Raw genomic sequence first — 23,475 nt, 5'->3', positions numbered from 1 at the left:
GACATAAATCGTAATGTATCATTCTTGCATCTACTTCAAAATAAGACTGGATTAGGTCTGATGTAATAATAAAAGCCAAATTGAAATCCACAATTTGTGTTTGAATACACGTTAATATAAAACTTATGATTTACCTTAGTGGAATGTTTGTCATATAAGCACAAATTAAGTGGAGCCCCCTGTCAAGCTAGGAAACATAGACAATTTAAATGTTTTGTTCCTCTTGGGGGTCCATGGAGAACTGTTTTTGAATAATTGCTTGATATTGTGAATGTACACCTGAATACATTAAATCTATTACAGGACTAATCTGTGAAATGGTAGTGTTCTACTGCAAAACTTGATATCACTAACAAGGTGTTTGATCGTAATAATACCTGAAAAATCTGTAAAATTACATCTTTTAGAGATCTATTGATTGTTTTTGAATTTAAAAATACAGTAAAAATCATTAAATTAACATTTTTTGCGGCAGAATATTTGGTGATATCTCTTTATTAAAAGGTGTTTCATCAGAATACAACAGGAAAAATCTATGAAATAATGTGTTTTTCTGTAACATTGTTAAAGAAAATTCCTGTATATTTATAGTTTTCGCACTTTATTTGATTTAAGTGATTTTAACTTAATTTTAAGGTTTTTTTCTGGCAGCCGCAGCTGCCAGTCATTTGACCGTTTTTTTACGTGATTTGAATGTAATTTAAGAAAACAGGAAAATACTCTAAAATTATTACAGTATTTCTTCCATTAAAAAATGGGAAAAAAAATTAATTTGTCATTATTAGCATTACATGTAAATTTACAGTTGGACTGTTAATTTACATATAATATCTTTATTTTCAAAGCGTTTTTTACGTAATTACAAAAAATGGGAAAACTACTGTAAAAATGTAAAGTTATTTCCCGTAAAATTAGGATCTTTTTTTACAGTGTAACCAACTGATCCTCTGCTGAAATTTAATTTTCTGGATTGTACATAGCAGGTGTTTGCTCCCGCATATTATTAAATTTGTAATGGCGCTTGGGAAAATCACTTCGTAAAAAGAGGCGTTTGAAATATAGGTGATTGTGGCCGTTTCTGCTGTTCTTTCCTTGTTTCAATCACGACTTGTGCCGCCAAATCAGATTTGCGAATACGGGGGAGGTGAAAATGACGTCACTTATCGGTAGCGTTGTTCAAGACATTGGTGTGGATGTGCTAAGGCTGCGTTCTGGTCGTGCCCGTATTTTGACTTAAAAAACTCAGTCCACCGATCTTAAAAACAGACAACGATTAATTCGTAACCGACAGAATAGTCAAGAGCAGCGTGTAACTACGAGTTGTGCAAGACCAGCGCCTGAAGAAAGAGTGAATTTCATTCTCCTGAATTAGTTGAGAGTAAGTGCACATTTATACTGCTGTCAGGTAGTATTTTGAGGCACTGTCCTTGGTCCTGAAACCTTTAAAGGAATCATTTTGAAGTAGCTTTCTTAACGAGTTTTAAATCCAAGCCAAAAACTTATGGGAATACAACATATCACACAAACCGTATTCTGATTTTTTTAATGCGTATTGTTCCATATTTTGAGATTTATTTCAACATATTTAGTTAATAATCATTCTTATGAAGGGGGGTTGTATTCAGAACGGTTTGCACAAACGCTTTCTCTCTCTCTCAAAAAATACATTGATAATATCAATGTTTAACCAAAATCTTTATGAAAAAAATAATGTTACAGGTTTAACAAAATATCCCAAAAAGACACATTCTGCTACCTTTTTTCCTAATAATTTTTTAATATCGGAAATGGAACACTAATTAGAATTGTTAGTGGACTTTACATTGATTACATGCTTGGGATTTTTGCAATACATTTTTTTAAAGATGATAATTATTGATACTCTATTGGACATTATTGTGACCTCAACAAAAATAATATTCAATCAAATAAAGTTTCAGTGATTATTTAATAGGCTTTTATAGTAATTTTCGTTGTATTTATTTAATCCTGTCAAAATAAAGGCCTTTTCCTCTTCATATTGATCTGAATTTAAAATATTTAATACAATAACTGAATTCATCAAAAATAAATTGTGTAAAGTGTTAATTATATTGTACACTCCACTTCTTTGGACGGGCTGTGAGCGCCGCTGTTGATTCATCACTGACTAACAGTACAAGCAGCGCAGCAGTCCACCCCTTTCAATCCGCTCAATGTTTCACTGCTCAGTGAGGACACGGTCATTCTCCTTATGTGTTATAACGAAGCATTTATCGAGGAACTTCTCTGCTGATTTTATAGTTTCCTTTTTTTCAACAACGATCGTCTTTGAATGAAAAAGGATTACCGTGTATCTTCAGTTGGATTCATGATGGCTCAAATGTGGATAACCGATCTCGGAGGCCGAGGACAATCCCTGTTTGTCATTCTTTGTCTTTTTAAGCTGAGCTCAGTGACTGGTCAGGCTCGCTATTCCGTGCCAGAGGAACAGGCAGAGGGGTCTTTCGTTGGAAACATCGCTAGAGATTTAGGTTTGGATGTTGCGAGGCTCCTATCAGGTAAAGCTCGGATTATTACAAAGGAGAGTCGACAGTACGTTGATTTAAACCGGGACAAGGGCACCCTTGTGATTAAAGAGCGAATCGACCGAGAAGAACTGTGTGGAAAGACGACGCCCTGTAGCTTCAGTTTCGAAGTCATTTTAGAAAATCCAATCCAGCTTTATCGAGTCACCGTGGAGGTAATAGACGTAAACGATAACACCCCGTCGTTCCCAAAGGAAGAAATCAGTTTGAATATTGTTGAAAGTGTTGTATCGGGGACTCGCTTCTCATTAGAGAGTGCATACGACCCCGATGTTGGAATTAATGACATTCAAAAATACATCCTCAGACCCGTGGGTTATTTTAAATTGGAAGTACAGAGTCAGCCTGATGGAGGGAAATCCATCGAAATGGTTTTACAAAACCCGTTAGACCGAGAAAAAGAGGAGACACACTCACTTGTGCTGATTGCTTCAGATGGAGGAGAACCACAAAGATCAGGGACAGTACGTATTCATATCACTGTGCTAGATATTAACGATAATGCGCCAGTTTGTAGTCAGCCTGTTTATAAAGCAGAAGTCAGGGAGAACTCTCCAGAAGGAACAGTAGTAACCACTGTGAGTGCCAATGACGCAGATAAAGGAGCCAATGCTGAAATAAAATTTTCAATAGCACATGTCACCAGAGAGGTTAAGCAGCTTTTTGAGGTAAATGACAAAACTGGAGATATTACAGTTGCAGGTAAACTAGATTTTGAAAAGTCTAAAACGTATCAAATAAACGTTAAGGCTAGTGACCAAGGAGGATTATCAGATACTTGCAAAGTTACAATCCAATTAATAGACGAGAATGACAACGTTCCTACAATACAGCTGATGTCATTTGTTAATTTGATTTCCGAGGACTCTCCTCCAGGTACAACTATTGCTGTTATTAATGTGGATGATGTAGATTCTGATGGTAACGGTGTTGTCAAATGCTCCATGGACTCTGACATGCCTTTCAAAATCGAGTCTTCATTAACAGGTTATTATACCATAGTAAACGATAACGTCTTAGACAGAGAAAGTATCCCTGAGTACAACATAACTATAACGGTCTCTGACCAAGGCTCCCCTCCTCTGACAAGAAGGAAACACATCAATGTAAAAGTGTCTGATGTGAATGACAACCCTCCTGAATTTGACCAGTCAGAGTACAGCAAGACTGTACCAGAGAACAATTCACCTGGGTTTTCTGTTTTCACTCTCAGAGCTCGTGATGCAGACTGGGGCCAAAACGCTCGGGTTTCTTACTTCCTGGAGGAGAAAGACATTAATGGAGCAGCTGTGTCCTCGTTAGTGTCTGTGAATTCAGAAAGTGGTGTAATCCACGCAGTGAGGTCGTTTGATTTTGAGCAAATCAAGTTTTTGGAATTCAACGTAACTGCTCGTGATGCTGGATCCCCTCCGCTTAGTTCAGCTGCTACAGTTAGATTAATAGTCCAAGACCTGAACGACAACCCTCCTCAGGTTCTGTACCCGGTCCAGACTGGAGGCTCTCTGGTGGCTGAGATGGTTCCTCGTTCAGCAGATGTGGGCTATCTGGTCACTAAAGTGGTGGCGGTTGATGTGGACTCTGGACAGAATGCCTGGCTCTCCTACAAACTGCAGAAAGCCACAGAAAGGGCGCTGTTTGAAGTGGGCTTACAGAATGGAGAAATAAGAACTATCCGCGGAGTCACTGATAAAGATGCAGTGAAACAAAGACTGACTGTGATCGTGGAGGACAACGGGCAGCCCTCTCGTTCAGCTACAGTCATTGTTAACGTGGCGGTGGCGGACAGCTTCCCTGAAGTGCTGTCTGAGTTCACTGACTATACACAAGACAAGGACTACAATGACAACCTGACCTTCTACCTAGTGTTGGCTTTGGCTGTAGTTTCCTTCCTCTTCATCACGTGTTTAGTGGTTATTATATCAGTGAAGATCTACAGATGGAGGCAGTCTCGCGTCCTGTATCACTCCAATCTCCCTGTGATTCCGTATTATCCACCACGTTACTCAGACACTTTGGGGACAGGGACTCTCCAACACGTGTACAACTACGAGGTGTGCAGGACGAATGACTCCAGAAAGAGTGACTGTAAATTCGGCACAGTCGGTAGTCAGAACGTGCTGATAATGGACCCCAGTTCTACTGGAACGATGCAGCGGATACAAAGTGAGAAGAACATCCTGGATGAACCAGACTCTCCTCTAGAGGTGAGAGCTTTTATATGTTGAATTGTTATCATGTAAGTTATTTTTTTATTCAGTTAAAAAATCATGGTTGCCCTTTTGTCTAAAGTGTGCATAATAACCCATAAGGTTTTACACACACAAGGGATGTTTCTAGCCACTGGAGTTATGATTATGAATCCTATTTTATTGACATTTGGGATTTTCACCGTACAGGGACTTTTTGTTAATGAAACAAGTGTTCATAGTTAATTCTGTGGAGGCAAAGCCCTCATTTTTTCCATATATAAATGAGAGAAGAACAATACATAACCAACTGATCCTCTGCTGAAATTTAATTTTCTGGATTGTACATAGCAGGTGTTTGCTCCCGCATATTATTAAATTTGTAATGGCGCTTGGGAAAATCACTTCGTAAAAAGAGGCGTTTGAAATATAGGTGATTGTGGCCGTTTCTGCTGTTCTTTCCTTGTTTCAATCACGACTTGTGCCGCCAAATCAGATTTGCGAATACGGGGGAGGTGAAAATGACGTCACTTATCGGTAGCGTTGTTCAAGACATTGGTGTGGATGTGCTAAGGCTGCGTTCTGGTCGTGCCCGTATTTTGACTTAAAAAACTCAGTCCACCGATCTTAAAAACAGACAACGATTAATTCGTAACCGACAGAATAGTCAAGAGCAGCGTGTAACTACGAGTTGTGCAAGACCAGCGCCTGAAGAAAGAGTGAATTTCATTCTCCTGAATTAGTTGAGAGTAAGTGCACATTTATACTGCTGTCAGGTAGTATTTTGAGGCACTGTCCTTGGTCCTGAAACCTTTAAAGGAATCATTTTGAAGTAGCTTTCTTAACGAGTTTTAAATCCAAGCCAAAAACTTATGGGAATACAACATATCACACAAACCGTATTCTGATTTTTTTAATGCGTATTGTTCCATATTTTGAGATTTATTTCAACATATTTAGTTAATAATCATTCTTATGAAGGGGGGTTGTATTCAGAACGGTTTGCACAAACGCTTTCTCTCTCTCTCAAAAAATACATTGATAATATCAATGTTTAACCAAAATCTTTATGAAAAAAATAATGTTACAGGTTTAACAAAATATCCCAAAAAGACACATTCTGCTACCTTTTTTCCTAATAATTTTTTAATATCGGAAATGGAACACTAATTAGAATTGTTAGTGGACTTTACATTGATTACATGCTTGGGATTTTTGCAATACATTTTTTTAAAGATGATAATTATTGATACTCTATTGGACATTATTGTGACCTCAACAAAAATAATATTATATCAAATAAAGTTTCAGTGATTATTTAATAGGCTTTTATAGTAATTTTCGTTGTATTTATTTAATCCTGTCAAAATAAAGGCCTTTTCCTCTTCATATTGATCTGAATTTAAAATATTTAATACAATAACTGAATTCATCAAAAATAAATTGTGTAAAGTGTTAATTATATTGTACACTCCACTTCTTTGGACGGGCTGTGAGCGCCGCTGTTGATTCATCACTGACTAACAGTACAAGCAGCGCAGCAGTCCACCCCTTTCAATCCGCTCAATGTTTCACTGCTCAGTGAGGACACGGTCATTCTCCTTATGTGTTATAACGAAGCATTTATCGAGGAACTTCTCTGCTGATTTTATAGTTTCCTTTTTTTCAACAACGATCGTCTTTGCATGAAAAAGGATTACCGTGTATCTTCAGTTGGATTCATGATGGCTCAAATGTGGATAACCGATCTCGGAGGCCGAGGACAATCCCTGTTTGTCATTCTTTGTCTTTTTAAGCTGAGCTCAGTGACTGGTCAGGCTCGCTATTCCGTGCCAGAGGAACAGGCAGAGGGGTCTTTCGTTGGAAACATCGCTAGAGATTTAGGTTTGGATGTTGCGAGGCTCCTATCAGGTAAAGCTCGGATTATTACAAAGGAGAGTCGACAGTACGTTGATTTAAACCGGGACAAGGGCACCCTTGTGATTAAAGAGCGAATCGACCGAGAAGAACTGTGTGGAAAGACGACGCCCTGTAGCTTCAGTTTCGAAGTCATTTTAGAAAATCCAATCCAGCTTTATCGAGTCACCGTGGAGGTAATAGACGTAAACGATAACACCCCGTCGTTCCCAAAGGAAGAAATCAGTTTGAATATTGTTGAAAGTGTTGTATCGGGGACTCGCTTCTCATTAGAGAGTGCATACGACCCCGATGTTGGAATTAATGACATTCAAAAATACATCCTCAGACCCGTGGGTTATTTTAAATTGGAAGTACAGAGTCAGCCTGATGGAGGGAAATCCATCGAAATGGTTTTACAAAACCCGTTAGACCGAGAAAAAGAGGAGACACACTCACTTGTGCTGATTGCTTCAGATGGAGGAGAACCACAAAGATCAGGGACAGTACGTATTCATATCACTGTGCTAGATATTAACGATAATGCGCCAGTTTGTAGTCAGCCTGTTTATAAAGCAGAAGTCAGGGAGAACTCTCCAGAAGGAACAGTAGTAACCACTGTGAGTGCCAATGACGCAGATAAAGGAGCCAATGCTGAAATAAAATTTTCAATAGCACATGTCACCAGAGAGGTTAAGCAGCTTTTTGAGGTAAATGACAAAACTGGAGATATTACAGTTGCAGGTAAACTAGATTTTGAAAAGTCTAAAACGTATCAAATAAACGTTAAGGCTAGTGACCAAGGAGGATTATCAGATACTTGCAAAGTTACAATCCAATTAATAGACGAGAATGACAACGTTCCTACAATACAGCTGATGTCATTTGTTAATTTGATTTCCGAGGACTCTCCTCCAGGTACAACTATTGCTGTTATTAATGTGGATGATGTAGATTCTGATGGTAACGGTGTTGTCAAATGCTCCATTGACTCTGACATGCCTTTCAAAATCGAGTCTTCATTAACAGGTTATTATACCATAGTAAACGATAACGTCTTAGACAGAGAAAGTATCCCTGAGTACAACATAACTATAACGGTCTCTGACCAAGGCTCCCCTCCTCTGACAAGAAGGAAACACATCAATGTAAAAGTGTCTGATGTGAATGACAACCCTCCTGAATTTGACCAGTCAGAGTACAGTAAGACTGTACCAGAGAACAATTCACCTGGGTTTTCTGTTTTCACTCTCAGAGCTCGTGATGCAGACTGGGGCCAAAACGCTCGGGTTTCTTACTTCCTGGAGGAGAAAGACATTAATGGAGCAGCTGTGTCCTCGTTAGTGTCTGTGAATTCAGAAAGTGGTGTAATCCACGCAGTGAGGTCGTTTGATTTTGAGCAAATCAAGTTTTTGGAATTCAACGTAACTGCTCGTGATGCTGGATCCCCTCCGCTTAGTTCAGCTGCTACAGTTAGATTAATAGTCCAAGACCTGAACGACAACCCTCCTCAGGTTCTGTACCCGGTCCAGACTGGAGGCTCTCTGGTGGCTGAGATGGTTCCTCGTTCAGCAGATGTGGGCTATCTGGTCACTAAAGTGGTGGCTGTTGATGTGGACTCTGGACAGAATGCCTGGCTCTCCTACAAACTGCAGAAAGCCACAGACAGGGCGCTGTTTGAAGTGGGCTTACAGAATGGAGAAATAAGAACTATCCGCGGAGTCACTGATAAAGATGCAGTGAAACAAAGACTGACTGTGATCGTGGAGGACAACGGGCAGCCCTCTCGTTCAGCTACAGTCATTGTTAACGTGGCGGTGGCGGACAGCTTCCCTGAAGTGCTGTCTGAGTTCACTGACTATACACAAGACAAGGAGTACAATGACAACCTGACCTTCTACTTAGTGTTGGCTTTGGCTGTAGTTTCCTTCCTCTTCATCACGTGTTTAGTGGTTATTATATCAGTGAAGATCTACAGATGGAGGCAGTCTCGCGTCCTGTATCACTCCAATCTCCCTGTGATTCCGTATTATCCACCACGTTACTCAGACACTTTGGGGACAGGGACTCTCCAACACGTGTACAACTACGAGGTGTGCAGGACGAATGACTCCAGAAAGAGTGACTGTAAATTCGGCACAGTCGGTAGTCAGAACGTGCTGATAATGGACCCCAGTTCTACAGGAACGATGCAGCGGATACAAAGTGAGAAGAACATCCTGGATGAACCAGACTCTCCTCTAGAGGTGAGTCAAATAATGTTGCTTCGCCTCCATTCCGTAAATTCCATTAAAATTGTAGTGCTGCACTGTGCGTATAGCCAGTGTGGACAGCATCTGTCTTTTTAAGCGCCTGATAAGAATTCTGCCGTGGTCATTTTTAACTCATATGTTAATAGATATGAGAAGTGAGTGCATCTTTCGAAGTCAGTGCATCTTTTGTTTGTGTTTCGTTTCATCTTTTCCACCGACATAGCTTTCATATGCTTTTTTGTGATTAGTATATTTTTATTGCTTGTATGTTTTGTATAATATCTGGACTCTTGTTTGTACATAAAAAATGTCTCCTTTCACGGCTCCCAACGATAAAGACCAGTTGTGTTCTAGTTTTCAGTGCATCGTTTAATCTAGTTTGAGTCGTAGGTGTATTTATTTATTTTTCTGATTTTTTGTTTTTTCATCAAAATTGCATTGCTGTTTTTTTAAATTGTGGACTGCATACAACAATAATACGACCTTTTCCAGCGTTTAAATAGTTTGTATACTAATCATTACTTTACTGAGTACTATGTTTTTATATTTTAATAATATTTTCAGAAACCACCATTCAGATCATTTTCGTGCCCATACCCGCGGTATTACAAATGTTGGACTCTAAGCGACGCTGTTGGTCAATGAAACATAATAACTAAAACAGGTCCACACAATCCCTCCTATAATACATGTCAGGCAGTATGCATACGGGTTGGCGTTCGAGGAAACCAGTCTCATTGAGTTGTTGAGTATAACAGTAAACGTCCTTTTTTTGATACACAATAAGTGTTTTTCATCGTGAGTTATTCCGTTGTCAAGAACATTTTTTTTTCATATGGCGTGTGCAATAGCATCCTCCTCACAGTGCGAATGGCGCTTTTACTGCAAACACTATTGGAAGCGTCTGTTTTTCTTTTTCTTTCTCAACCATTTGGTCAGCGGACATATCCGATATTCAATCCCGGAGGAGATGAAGAAAGGCTCCCTAATCGGTAATGTAGCTCAGGATCTTGGTTTGGATCTGAAAAGGCTCCGTTCTGGTCGGGCCCGTATTGTGACGGGAGAGAGCGTTCAGTACACCGAGCTGAAGACAGACAAAGGGATTTTGGTGGTGAATGAGAGAATGGACCGGGAGCAGCTATGTGGAGACGTGACGCCGTGTAGTTTTAGCTTCGAGGTGATTTTAGAAAACCCCATGGAGTTACATCAGATTACTATTGAAATAACAGACATAAATGATCATTCTCCGACCTTTAAAAGAAACGTCATCCATTTCGAAATAAGCGAAATAGCTAATGCTGGTGCTCGTTTTCCATTGGCAAGTGCAGAAGACCCAGATGTCGGCGTCAATGGACTAAGAGAATATTATCTCACCGATAATGAGAATTTTGTTTTAAAACAAAACTCTAATGCAGATGGTAAGAAATATGCCGAGATGGTGCTTCAGAAACCATTAGACAGAGAGACGACCCCTAATCTGTCCCTAAAGCTCATAGCTGTAGACGGTGGAATTCCGCAGAGATCTGGTACGGTAAATATAAATGTAACTGTTCTTGATGTTAATGATAATGCACCTATGTTTAATCAATCAGTTTACAAAGCAACGGTGATGGAAAACTCTCCAAGAGACACTTACGTTACCACTGTTAATGCGAGTGACGCAGATTTTGGATCAAATTGTATTGTAACGTATTATTTATCAGATCTTAACAACGGTATCACTAATTTGTTTGCAATTGATGAAAAAACGGGAGTTATTTCAATAAAAGGTTTAATTGATTATGAAAATCACAAAAAACACGAAGTCCGAATCGATGCTAAAGATCGGGGAGGATTGACGGATTCAAGCAAAGTCATAATTGAAGTGACAGATGTAAACGACAACGCCCCCGCGATTAGTGTGATGTCATTCACTAGTCCTGTGTCAGAAGACTCTCCTCCTGGTACAACTATTGGCATCATTAACGTGAAAGATCTTGATGCAGGCGACAACGGAAAAGTGCACTGTAGAATAGAACAAAACGCACCTTTTAAGATAAAATCTAATTTACGAAATTACTACACTTTGGTTACAGATACTTTATTAGATCGTGAAACTGTTTCAGAGTATAACATCACTGTTATTGCGACAGATGCAGGAATGCTTCCTCTCTCAACTAAAAAAACATTTAATTTCAAGGTGTCGGATGTGAATGATAATGCTCCACTTTTTTCAGAAGGTGCTTACACTGCATTTATTGCTGAGAATAATGCGGCAGGGGTTTCACTTATTACTGTCAAGGCTAAAGATTCTGATGAAAACCAAAACGCCCGTGTATCTTATATTCTGGAAGATTCTTATATTGGTGGGTCTCATCTCTCAGAATACATTTCCATAAATTCAGAAAGTGGAGTTTTACATGCGGTGCGCTCCTTTGATTATGAACAAATTAAACAGCTTCAGCTAGTAGTGAAAGCGCAGGACGGAGGCTCCCCTCCACTCAGTAGCAACGTGACTGTGAAAGTGCTGATCCAGGACCAGAACGACAACCCTCCTCAGGTTCTGTACCCGGTCCAGACTGGAGGCTCTCTGGTGGCTGAGATGGTTCCTCGTTCAGCAGATGTGGGCTATCTGGTCACTAAAGTGGTGGCGGTTGATGTGGACTCTGGACAGAATGCCTGGCTCTCCTACAAACTGCAGAAAGCCACAGAAAGGGCGCTGTTTGAAGTGGGCTTACAGAATGGAGAAATAAGAACTACCCGCGGAGTCACTGATAAAGATGCTGTGAAACAAAGACTGACTGTGATCGTGGAGGACAACGGGCAGCCCTCTCGTTCAGCTACAGTCATTGTTAACGTGGCGGTGGCGGACAGCTTCCCTGAAGTGCTGTCTGAGTTCACTGACTATACACAAGACAAGGACTACAATGACAACCTGACCTTCTACTTAGTGTTGGCTTTGGCTGTAGTTTCCTTCCTCTTCATCACGTGTTTAGTGGTTATTATATCAGTGAAGATCTACAGATGGAGGCAGTCTCGCGTCCTGTATCACTCCAATCTCCCTGTGATGCCGTATTATCCACCACGTTACTCAGACACTTTGGGGACAGGGACTCTCCAACACGTGTACAACTACGAGGTGTGCAGGACGAATGACTCCAGAAAGAGTGACTGTAAGTTCGGCACAGTCGGTAGTCAGAACGTGCTGATAATGGACCCCAGTTCTACAGGAACGATGCAGCGGATACAAAGTGAGAAGAATATCCTGGACGAACCTGACTCTCCTCTAGAGGTGAGAGCTTTTATATGTTGTATTTTTAACATTTAAGTTCTTTTTTTATTCAGTTAAAAAAATATTGTTGCCCTTTGGTCTAAAGTGTGCATGATAACCTATAAGGTTTTAGACACACAACTAAGGGATGTTTCTAGTCACTGGAGTTATGATTATGAATCTTGTTTTATTGACATTTGGGATTTGCACCGTACGGGGGACTTTTTGTAAGTGAAACAAGTGTTCATAGTTAATTCGGTGGAGGCAAAGCCCTCATTTTTTCCATATATAAATGAGAGAAGAACAATACATAACCAACTGATCCTCTGCTGAAATTTAATTTCAAGCAAAGCCTTAATGTGCTTTTTTTCTGGATTGTACACAGCAGGTGTTTGCTCCCGCATATTATTAAATTCTTAATGGCGTTTGGGAAAATCACTTCGTAAAAAGAGGCGTTTGAAATATAGGTGATTGTGGCCGTTTCTGCTGTTCTTTCCTTGTTTCAATCACGACTTGTGCCGCCAAATCAGATTTGCGAATACGGGGGAGGTGAAAATGACGTCACTTATCGGTAGCGTTGTTCAAGACATTGGTGTGGATGTGCTAAGGCTGCGTTCTGGTCGTGCCCGTATTTTGACTTAAAAAACTCAGTCCACCGATCTTAAAAACAGACAACGATTTAATCGTAACAGACAGAATAGTCAAGAGCAGCCCGTGTACAACTACGAGTTGTGCAAGACCAGCGACTGAAGAAAGAGTGACTTTCATTCTCCTGAAGTAGTTGAGAGTAAGTGCACATTTATACTGCTGTCAGGTAGTATTTTGAGGCACTGTCCTTGGTCGTGAAACGGTTAACAGAATCATTTTGAAGTTGCTTTCTTAACGAGTTTCAAATCCAAGCCAAAAACATATGGGAACACAAAATATCACACAAACCGTAATCTGATTTTTTAAATGCGTATTGTTCCATATTTTGAGATTAATTTCAACATATTAAGTTAATCATCATACTTATGAAGGGGGGTTCAGAACGGTTTGCGCGCCCGCCTTCTCTCTCTCTCTCTCAAAAATACATTGATAATATCAATGTTTAACGAATATCTTTAATGAAGAAAAATAATGTTACAGGTTTAACAAAAAAACGTTGAACAAAATATCCCAAAAGACACATTCTGCTACCTTTTTCCTAATAATTTATTAAATATCAGAAAAGGAACACTTAGTAGAATTGTTAGTGGACTTTACATTGATTATATGCTTGGGAATTTTTCAATACATTTTTTTAAAGATGATAATTATTGATACTCTATAGGACATTATTGTGACCTCAACAAAAATAATATTCAATCAAATAAAGTTTCAGTAAATATTTAATGGGCTTTTATAGTAATTTTCGTTGTATTTATTTATTCCTGTCAAAACAAAGGCCTTTTCCTCTTCATATTGATCTGAATATAAACTATTTCATACAATAACTGAATTCATCAAAAATAAAAGTGTAAAGTGTTATTAATATTGTACACTCCACTTCTTTGGACGGGCTGTGAGCGCCGCTGTTGATTCATCACTGACTAACAGTACAAGCAGCGCAGTAATCCACCCCTTTCAATCCGTTCAATGTCTCACTGCTCAGTGAGGACACGGTCATTCTCCTTATGTGTTATAACGAAGCATTTATCGAGGAACTTCTCTGCTGATTATATCGTTTCCTTTTTTCAACAACGATCGTCTTTGCATGGAAAAGGATTACCGTGTATCTTCAGTTGGATTCATGATGGCTCTTATGTGGATAACCGATCTCGGAGGCCGAGGACAATCCCTGTTTGTCATTCTTTGTCTTTTTAAGATGAGCTCAGTGACTGGTCAGGCTCGCTATTCCGTGTCAGAGGAACAGGCAGAGGGGTCTTTCGTTGGAAACATCGCTAGAGATTTAGGTTTGGATGTTGCGAGGCTCATATCAGGTAAAGCTCGGATTATTACAAAGGAGAGTCGACAGTACGTTGATTTAAACCGGGACAAAGGCACCCTTGTGATTAAAGAGCGAATCGACCGAGAAGAACTGTGTGGAAAGACGACGCCCTGTAGCTTCAGTTTCGAAGTCATTTTAGAAAATCCAATCCAGCTTTATCGGGTCACCGTGGAGGTAATAGACGTAAACGATAACAGCCCGTCGTTCCCAAAGGAAGAAATCAGTTTGAATATTATCGAAAGTGTTGTATCGGGGACTCGCTTCTCATTAGAGAGTGCATACGACCCGGATGTTGGAATTAATGACATTCAAAAATACATCCTCAGATCCGTGGATCATTTTAAATTGGAAGTACAGAGTCAGCCTGATGGAGGGAAATCCATCGAAATGGTTTTACAAAACCCGTTAGACCGAGAAAAAGAGGAGACACAATCACTCGTGCTGATTGCTTCAGATGGAGGAGAACCACAAAGATCAGGGACAGTACGTATTCATATCACTGTTCTAGATGCAAACGATAATGCGCCAGTTTGTAGTCAGCCTGTTTATAAAGCAGAAGTCAGGGAGAACTCTCCAGAAGGAACAGTAGTAACCACTGTGAGTGCCGATGACGCAGATAAAGGAGCCAATCGTGAAATAACATTTTCAATAGCACATGTCACCAGAGAGGTGAAGCAGCTTTTTGAGGTAAATGACAAAACTGGAGATATTAAAGTTGCAGGTAAACTTGATTTTGAAAAGTCTAAAACGTATCAAATAAACGTTAAGGCTAGTGACCAAGGAGGATATTCAGATACGTGCAAAGTTATAATTCAATTAATAGACGAGAATGACAACGTCCCTACAATACAGCTGATGTCATTTGTTAATTTGATTTCCGAGGACTCTCCTCCAGGTACAACTATTGCTGTTATTAATGTGGATGATGTTGATTCTGATGGTAACGGTGTTGTCAAATGCTCCATTGACTCTGATATGCCTTTCAAAATCGAGTCTTCAATAACAGGATATTATACCATAGTAACCGATAACGTCTTAGATAGAGAACGTATCCCTGAGTACAACATCACCATAACGGTGTCTGACCAAGGCTCCCCTCCTCTGACAAGCAGGAAACACATCAACGTAAAAGTGTCTGATGTGAATGACAACCTTCCTGAATTTGACCAGTCAGAGTACAGTAAAACCGTACTAGAGAACAATTCACCTGGGTTTTCTGTTTTTACTCTCAGTGCTCGTGATGCAGACTGGGGCCAAAACGCTCGGGTTTCTTACTTCCTGGAGGAGAATGAGATTAATGGAGCAGCTGTGTCCTCGTTAGTGTCCGTGAATTCAGAAAGTGGTGTAATTCACGCAGTGAGGTCATTTGATTTTGAGCAAATCAAAGTGTTTGAATTCAACATAACTGCTCGTGATGCTGGATCCCCTCCTCTTAGTTCAGTTGCTACAGTTAGATTAATAGTCCAAGACCTGAACGACAACCCTCCTCAGGTTCTGTACCCGGTCCAGACTGGAGGCTCTCTGGTGGCTGAGATGGTTCCTCGTTCAGCAGATGTGGGCTATCTGGTCACTAAAGTGGTGGCTGTTGATGTGGACTCTGGACAGAATGCCTGGCTCTCCTACAAACTGCAAAAAGCCACAGACAGGGCGCTGTTTGAAGTGGGCTTACAGAATGGAGAAATAAGAACTATCCGCGGAGTCACTGATAAAGATGCAGTGAAACAAAGACTGACTGTGATCGTGGAGGACAACGGGCAGCCCTCTCGTTCAGCTACAGTCATTGTTAACGTGGCCGTGGCGGACAGCTTCCCTGAAGTGCTGTCTGAGTTCACTGACTATACACAAGACAAGGAGTACAATGACAACCTGACCTTCTACTTAGTTCTGGCTTTGGCTGTAGTTTCCTTCCTCTTCATCACGTGTTTAGTGGTTATTATATCCGTGAAGATCTACAGATGGAGGCAGTCTCGCGTCCTGTATCACTCCAATCTCCCTGTGATTCCGTATTATCCACCACGTTACTCAGACACTTTGGGGACAGGGACTCTCCAACACGTGTACAACTACGAGGTGTGCAGGACGAATGACTCCAGAAAGAGTGACTGTAAGTTCGGCACAGTCGGTAGTCAGAACGTGCTGATAATGGACCCCAGTTCTACAGGAACAATGCAGCGGATACAAAGTGAGAAGAACATCCTGGATGAACCAGACTCTCCTCCAGAGGTTAGTCATGTGATTAGACAACATGTTCCACTTTTTATTCATTTGCAAATGAAAAATAAGTAATCCGGCTATTTTTATATGGCTCTTTTTTGTGTTTTCTTCTTCAGTTGAACTATTTATTTATTTCATTTAATAAACAAAGAAAGTCAACATAATCCACATATATTATGAAATGTCTTGAGACAAAGTGCTTTAAATAAAATATAACGAAAACAATGTTAAAAAAAGACGGGAATACTGAAATCCGAAGATGATATTTCTTTCAGCACAATTAACAGAACCTAATTCCATTCCTTTTTTTCTGCATTTATTGTATTATTATAAAGAATACGTTCCTATATTTTTATGAACATCTTTTTAACCATGCTAGTATTATCTTTTACATATTATTGCTTTTATTCATCTAAAAATAGAATAAAACAGCATTAACATATCATTTAGTCTCACTTCATCTTTAAATTTCTCACTTTGCAATTATTTAATATTTTTAAAGTTCTTTCTTTCCTGAATCTTGTCTAATGATTTTTTTACTTAACTAAATTGGGATCATTGTGCCGTCCCTTTTAACCTCTTTATTTACTACTCAAGTCCAAACTCATTATTTGTACAATAAGCTGTTATTCATAAATTCAGCACTTCAGTGTTGAACAGTTAGTTCCTAGCGGTGTGACTGGTTTAGTAACGCTGTTGTGTTTCTGTTTTTCTTTTTTTGTGTTTGGAGAATTTGAGTAGTGTTTGTTTGTCAATTATTCTACTAAATCCCGCAATTTATATTTTACGTTGCATTAACTTTATGTTCCAATCTATTCCCACGTCCACGGAGTCCTTTACTATTTTCATCTACTTCCTCCAAGGGACGCTGTTGATAAGTGAAACAGATTATACTGTTATTTGGACTCTGCAGAGAGAGGAGGAGAGAAAGAGCACAGGGAGAAACGCTTTCTTGCATATAAGGAAGGAGGTTTAACGGAAACACAGTCGCCTTGTCACTGCATTTTTTGTTTCGTTATAATCGAACAGTGCAGCCTAATTGCAGTTTGTCTGAACGTGGAATATAAATAGTTGTTAAATTTGTGATTTTTCTCGAAACGACATGGGAATATGCCAGAGACGATGCGGGAAATGGCTGTCGTGTTGGACACTTACAACGCAGCTGTTCATTTTTTTCTTCGTGATTTCCACCGTCAACGGTCAAATCCGTTACTCAATCCCGGAGGAGATGAAGAAAGGTTCTCTTGTCGGGAATGTAGCACAGGATCTCGGTTTGGATCTGAAAAGGCTGCGCTCCGGTAGGGCCCGTATCGTGACGGGAGAAAACAATCAGTTAACCGAGCTAAAAACAGACAAAGGGATTCTAGTCGTGAATGAGAGAATCGACCGAGAGGAGCTCTGTGGAGACGTTACACCGTGCAGTTTCAGCTTCGAGATTATTCTGGAAAACCCAATTGAACTGCACAGGGTGACAGTCGAAATATTGGACGTAAATGACAACGCGCCAACTTTCAAAAATAATGTAATTAATCTAGAAATCAGTGAATCCGCAACAGTGGGATCTTATTTCGATTTAGAAAACGCCTATGACCCCGATGCAGGCATTCACAGTCTGCAAAAATATGTTTTATCCTTGAATGAAAATTTCGTATTGAAGCAACATTCTAACACGGATGGCGTCAGATTTGCAGTAATGATTTTACAGAAGCCACTGGACAGAGAGTTAAAACCACACCTCTCATTAAAGCTGATTGCAGTAGATGGAGGAACTCCACCACGATCTGGTACAGTAAACGTAGAGATTACTGTCCTTGATGTAAATGATAATCCTCCTGTGTTTAATCAAACTTTATACACTGCTACAGTGAATGAAAATGCACCAATAGGAACATATATTACGACTGTAAATGCTTCAGATGTTGACAGTGGGTCTAATGGCTTGATCACATATACTTTTACAAATACAAAGGGAAACTTTGGCGAAAAATTTGCAATAGATAGTATATCGGGCACAATAACTGTGGCTGAAAATATTGATTTTGAAAAAGATAAAAAATATGAAATAAGAGTGATTGCCAAAGATCAGGGTGGCCTAAGTAACGCCACCAAAGTTGTGATTGAGGTCGCTGACAAAAATGATAATGCTCCAGCCATAAATATAATGTCATTTTCCAGCATGATATCAGAGGATGTTCCTGTAGGCACAACTATTGCCGTTTTTAATGTAAGAGATGCAGATTCTGAAAGAAACGGTCAGATAACTTGCTCAATAGATTATTATCTTCCATTTAAAATCCAATCGTCTTTGACTAATTATTATAATTTGCTTTCAAACGTACCTTTTGATCGCGAAAAAAATCCAGAATACAATATAACCATTACTGCAACTGATTCAGGGTCACCTCCTCTTTCTACCAAAATAAAATTACAACTAAAGATTTCTGATATTAACGATAATGCTCCACTCTTTACTAGAAAAAGTTATTCTGCCTTCATCATTGAAAATAATGTCCCTGGTATGCCAATATTTGGTTTGAGTGCTCAAGACTCAGATTGGAATCAAAACTCAAGAATCTCGTACTTTCTTGAAGACAAACAAATCAATGGCAGCCCGGTTTCTACTTATTTATCCATAAACTCTGAAACTGGCGTTCTTCACGCAGTGCGCTCATTTGATTATGAGCAGATCAAGAAGCTTGTTTTCTCTGTCAAAGCTCAAGATGGAGGCTCCCCTCCACTCAGTAGCAATGTGACTGTGACAATACTGATCCAGGACCAGAACGACAACCCTCCTCAGGTTCTGTACCCGGTCCAGACTGGAGGCTCTCTAGTGGCTGAGATGGTTCCTCGTTCAGCAGATGTGGGCTATCTGGTCACTAAAGTGGTGGCTGTTGATGTGGACTCTGGACAGAATGCCTGGCTCTCCTACAAACTGCAGAAAGCCACAGACAGGGCGCTGTTTGAAGTGGGCTTACAGAATGGAGAAATAAGAACTACCCGCGGAGTCACTGATAAAGATGCAGTGAAACAAAGACTGACTGTGATCGTGGAGGACAACGGGCAGCCCTCTCGTTCAGCTACAGTCATTGTTACCGTGGCGGTGGCGGACAGCTTCCCTGAAGTGCTGTCTGAGTTCACTGACTATACACAAGACAAGGAGTACAATGACAACCTCACCTTCTACCTAGTGTTGGCTTTGGCTGTAGTTTCCTTCCTATTCATCACGTGTTTAGTGGTTATTATATCAGTGAAGATCTACAGATGGAGGCAGTCTCGCGTCCTGTATCACTCCAATCTCCCTGTGATTCCGTATTATCCACCACGTTACTCAGACACTTTGGGGACGGGGACTCTCCAACACGTGTACAACTACGAGGTGTGCAGGACGAATGACTCCAGAAAGAGTGACTGTAAGTTCGGCACAGTCGGTAGTCAGAACGTGCTGATAATGGACCCCAGTTCTACAGGAACGATGCAGCGGATAGGGAATGAGAAGAACATCTTGGATGAGCGAGATTCTCCTCTGGAGGTTAGTTAAATAATGTCTCTCCATTTATACGTCTTTACTGGTCTTTCAAGGTTTATCTCCGCTAATAGTAAAGTTTTGGCGTGAATTTTGCATTTTCAGGACCATGGACAGCACAATCTCAGTTATAGTTATTTTACATTTACTTTGTTAATTTGAATATTAAAGTCAATTCTTATATTTTTTAAATTTACGACTTATTTGAACACTGATTTTGGCTTTAATTATCAAATAATATTTTAAGTCACATTTTTATTATTGTTTTTACCTCCATCACTTTCTCTGTCTTTTTTCTAAAATACAATTAATTTGTTTTATAGTAAATGTCTTTTATTCGTCCCCTTTACATGTTTTTTTCATAGAAGGTTTCATAGATCGCCTTGGTATAGGTCCTGGTGAAGTCATCTACTGATATTCCAAATACATTTTTTTTCTTAGTTTTATTTCATTTTAGTTTAGAAAACACGTGCAGTATGTATGTGTTTTAATTGATGCATAATAAACACATGTGTTTTTTACGAATACAGTTCATTATATGGATTTGGCACATTTAATATTTCCATCAGCCTATAAAAGAAAATGAGTTGGTCATTGACCATCTTTAAACTTTCTTCTTTCCAGCCCCTTGAACTGATGGTTATGTGTTTTCCTCGCCCGTCTCCTTTTGAGAAGTTTTTGATATTTTGATTAATTTAATCTATTGGTAGTTATTTTCCCCTTCTTCCTAATTAATACAATTGTTTTTTTCACACTTTCGTTGAATGTTGTTTGATACCTCTTACAGAAACATTTTAATGCACATGATTTAGACAGAAAATGAGAAATCCTATTCATAATTTTGTAGAATGATCTCACCTTGTCTCTAATGTAATTATTATTGTTCATCAAGTAACCCATTAGTAGGTGTGCTAAAATGATTACTTTCGTTCTTTGTAGTATTACGTGGTGAACTCTGAGGGCCGCTGTAGACCAATGTGTGCACGACTGAGTAAAGCTGTAGCAGCACCTCCCATGTAACATCACCATAACGAACGAAGCTCAAAAAGGAGAGAACGCACTTCCAGGATATATTATATTGGACACGACGACTTCTGAGACTTTTATTTTCGTTTCCCGGATCGTACAAGTGCAAAATGGATTTTTGACGTCGTGGTTGAATTCAGCTCATCGGATATTTAACCGGACTCTCGAGCCTTGCGAAAAAAATACACGGATTCAATAATGAAAGGACCAGCGCTGTTGTTCCTTTCTCTCCTTTCGCTTGGTTCAGTAACCGGGCAGGTCAGTTACACAATACCGGAGGAAATGGCAAAAGGCTCTTTAGTCGGTAACATAGCACAAGATTTAGGTTTGGATATAAAACGTTTAGCTGCTGGCAAAGCTCGAATTTATTCTCGAGAAAGCGACGAATACATCGAGCTGAGCAGAGACAGGGGAGTCCTCCTCCTCAAAGAGAGAATAGACAGAGAAGCGCTTTGCCGAGAGACGACGCCTTGTGCTTTACAATTTCAGATTATTTTGGAGAATCCCATGGAATTTTACAGCGTTACAATCCAGATCACAGATATCAATGACAATGCACCAATATTTGAAGAAGGAGTAATCAAATTCAGAATAAGTGAGTCCGCTGTCATCGGGGCAAAATTTGTGCTTGAAAGGGCTGAGGATCTTGATGTTGGAAATAATGATCTTCAAAGGTACGAACTAAAACCAACGGATAATTTTGCACTGAAATTGCACAACAACGCAGATGGTAATAAAAACGTTGAGATGGTGCTGCAGAAACCTTTAGACAGAGAAAAAAACGAGCAGATATCCCTTGTGTTAACGGCTGTAGATGGAGGAGAGCCGCAGATGTCGGGAACAATGCTGATTTTCATTACAGTTTTAGACGCTAATGATAATACTCCCGTTTTTACTCAGCCGACCTACCAGGCTTTAGTTACTGAGAACTCACCTGTAGGTACAGTTATTGCCACTGTTTCAGCCTCAGATGCAGATCAGGGATCTAACGGTAAAGTAACATATTCAATCACAAATACATTCGATGATGTCAGAAAAATGTTTAAAATTGACAAGGAAAATGGTGAAGTTAGTTTAATTGGAAGTATTGACTACGAGGAGTCGCGCAATTTTCGAATAAATATAAGAGCTAGTGACGATGGAGGACTCACAGATTCTTGTAAATTAATTGTTGATGTTCAAGATGTAAATGACAACATGCCGGCAATTATTATAATGTCTAAATCAAATGTTATATCAGAAGATGCCGAACTCAATACCGTAGTTACTATGATAAATATTGAGGACAAGGACACTGGAGAAAACGGGAAGGTGCATTGTTTTATTAGTGACAATGTACCATTTATTTTGAAAACGTCAACCAGTAATTTCTATAGCTTGGTAACCGACAGTGAATTAGACAGAGAGACATTAGCTGAGTGTAATATCACGGTCACCTGCTCCGATCAAGGAGTCCCCTCCCTCTCCAGCAGCGTCACTCTCACCTTACAGATCTCTGATGTTAATGATAACGCACCTGACTTTGAGAGTACTTCATATGAGGCCTATATTGTAGAAAACAACACACCGGGACTCTCTATATTCACAGTGAAAGCCAGAGACGCTGACTGGAACCAGAACGCCCGTGTTTCTTACATACTGGAGGACTCCTCTGTTAACGGAGTGCCAGTCTCCTCGTATGTGTCCGTTAGTGCTGATAGTGGAGTCATCCACACAGTGCGCTCTTTTGACTACGAGCAGATCAAAGATTTCCACTTCCGCGTCAAAGCACAAGATGGAGGCTCCCCTCCACTCAGTAGCAACGTGACTGTGAAAGTGCTGATCCAGGACCAGAACGACAACCCTCCTCAGGTTCTGTACCCGGTCCAGACTGGAGGCTCTCTGGTGGCTGAGATGGTTCCTCGTTCAGCAGATGTGGGCTATCTGGTCACTAAAGTGGTGGCTGTTGATGTGGACTCTGGACAGAATGCCTGGCTCTCCTACAAACTGCAGAAAGCCACAGACAGGGCGCTGTTTGAAGTGGGCTTACAGAATGGAGAAATAAGAACCATCCGCGGAGTCACTGATAAAGATGCAGTGAAACAAAGACTGACTGTGATCGTGGAGGACAACGGGCAGCCCTCTCGTTCAGCTACAGTCATTGTTAACGTGGCGGTGGCGGACAGCTTCCCTGAAGTGCTGTCTGAGTTCACTGACTATACACAAGACAAGGAGTACAATGACAACCTGACATTCTACTTAGTGTTGGCTTTGGCTGTAGTTTCCTTCCTCTTCATCACGTGTTTAATGGTTATTATATCAGTGAAGATCTACAGGTGGAGGCAGTCTCGCGTCCTGTATCACTCCAATCTCCCTGTGATTCCGTATTATCCACCACGTTACACAGACACTTTGGGGACAGGGACTCTCCAACACGTGTACAACTACGAGGTGTGCAGGACGAATGACTCCAGAAAGAGTGACTGTAAGTTCGGCACAGTCGGTAGTCAGAACGTGCTGATAATGGACCCCAGTTCTACAGGAACGATGCAGCGGATCCAACGTGAGAAGAACATCCTGGATGAACCAGACTCTCCTCTAGAGGTTGGCTAA

General features: G+C 40.1%; 4 protein-coding genes and 1 pseudogene across 4 annotated transcripts; all 5 read left to right on the top strand.

Moving 5' to 3' along the window:
• LOC119210835 (protocadherin beta-15-like) overlaps positions 1–23,475 on the top strand; it is a 204,715-nt pseudogene that overhangs the window by 76,554 nt on the left and 104,686 nt on the right.
• Positions 1,970–5,426, top strand: LOC134107195 (protocadherin gamma-A4-like). The gene has a single exon (XM_062558726.1). It carries the CDS (start codon positions 2,315–2,317, stop codon positions 4,790–4,792), a length of 2,478 nt encoding a protein of 825 aa, XP_062414710.1. The 5' UTR covers positions 1,970–2,314; the 3' UTR covers positions 4,793–5,426.
• LOC119206006 (protocadherin beta-16-like) lies at positions 6,147–8,997 on the top strand. Its single transcript, XM_062558384.1, has one exon. It carries the CDS (start codon positions 6,439–6,441, stop codon positions 8,995–8,997), a length of 2,559 nt encoding a protein of 852 aa, XP_062414368.1. The 5' UTR covers positions 6,147–6,438.
• On the top strand, positions 17,246–20,906 carry LOC134102883 (protocadherin gamma-A10-like). The gene is made up of 2 exons (XM_037461278.2): positions 17,246–19,863; positions 20,797–20,906. The coding sequence occupies exons 1-2, from the start codon at positions 17,437–17,439 to the stop codon at positions 20,875–20,877; spliced, it is 2,508 nt and encodes an 835-aa protein (XP_037317175.2). The 5' UTR covers positions 17,246–17,436; the 3' UTR covers positions 20,878–20,906.
• Positions 21,074–23,475, top strand: LOC134122774 (protocadherin beta-16-like). The gene has a single exon (XM_062560642.1). The coding sequence runs from the start codon at positions 21,082–21,084 to the stop codon at positions 23,473–23,475; it is 2,394 nt and encodes a 797-aa protein (XP_062416626.1). The 5' UTR covers positions 21,074–21,081.

This window comes from Pungitius pungitius, chromosome 2, assembly GCF_949316345.1.
Source record: "Pungitius pungitius chromosome 2, fPunPun2.1, whole genome shotgun sequence".
In the NCBI taxonomy this organism is placed as follows: Eukaryota; Metazoa; Chordata; class Actinopteri; order Perciformes; family Gasterosteidae; genus Pungitius; species Pungitius pungitius.
Note: the sequence above shows the minus strand (reverse complement) of the source record. Positions and strands in the feature narration are given on the sequence as shown.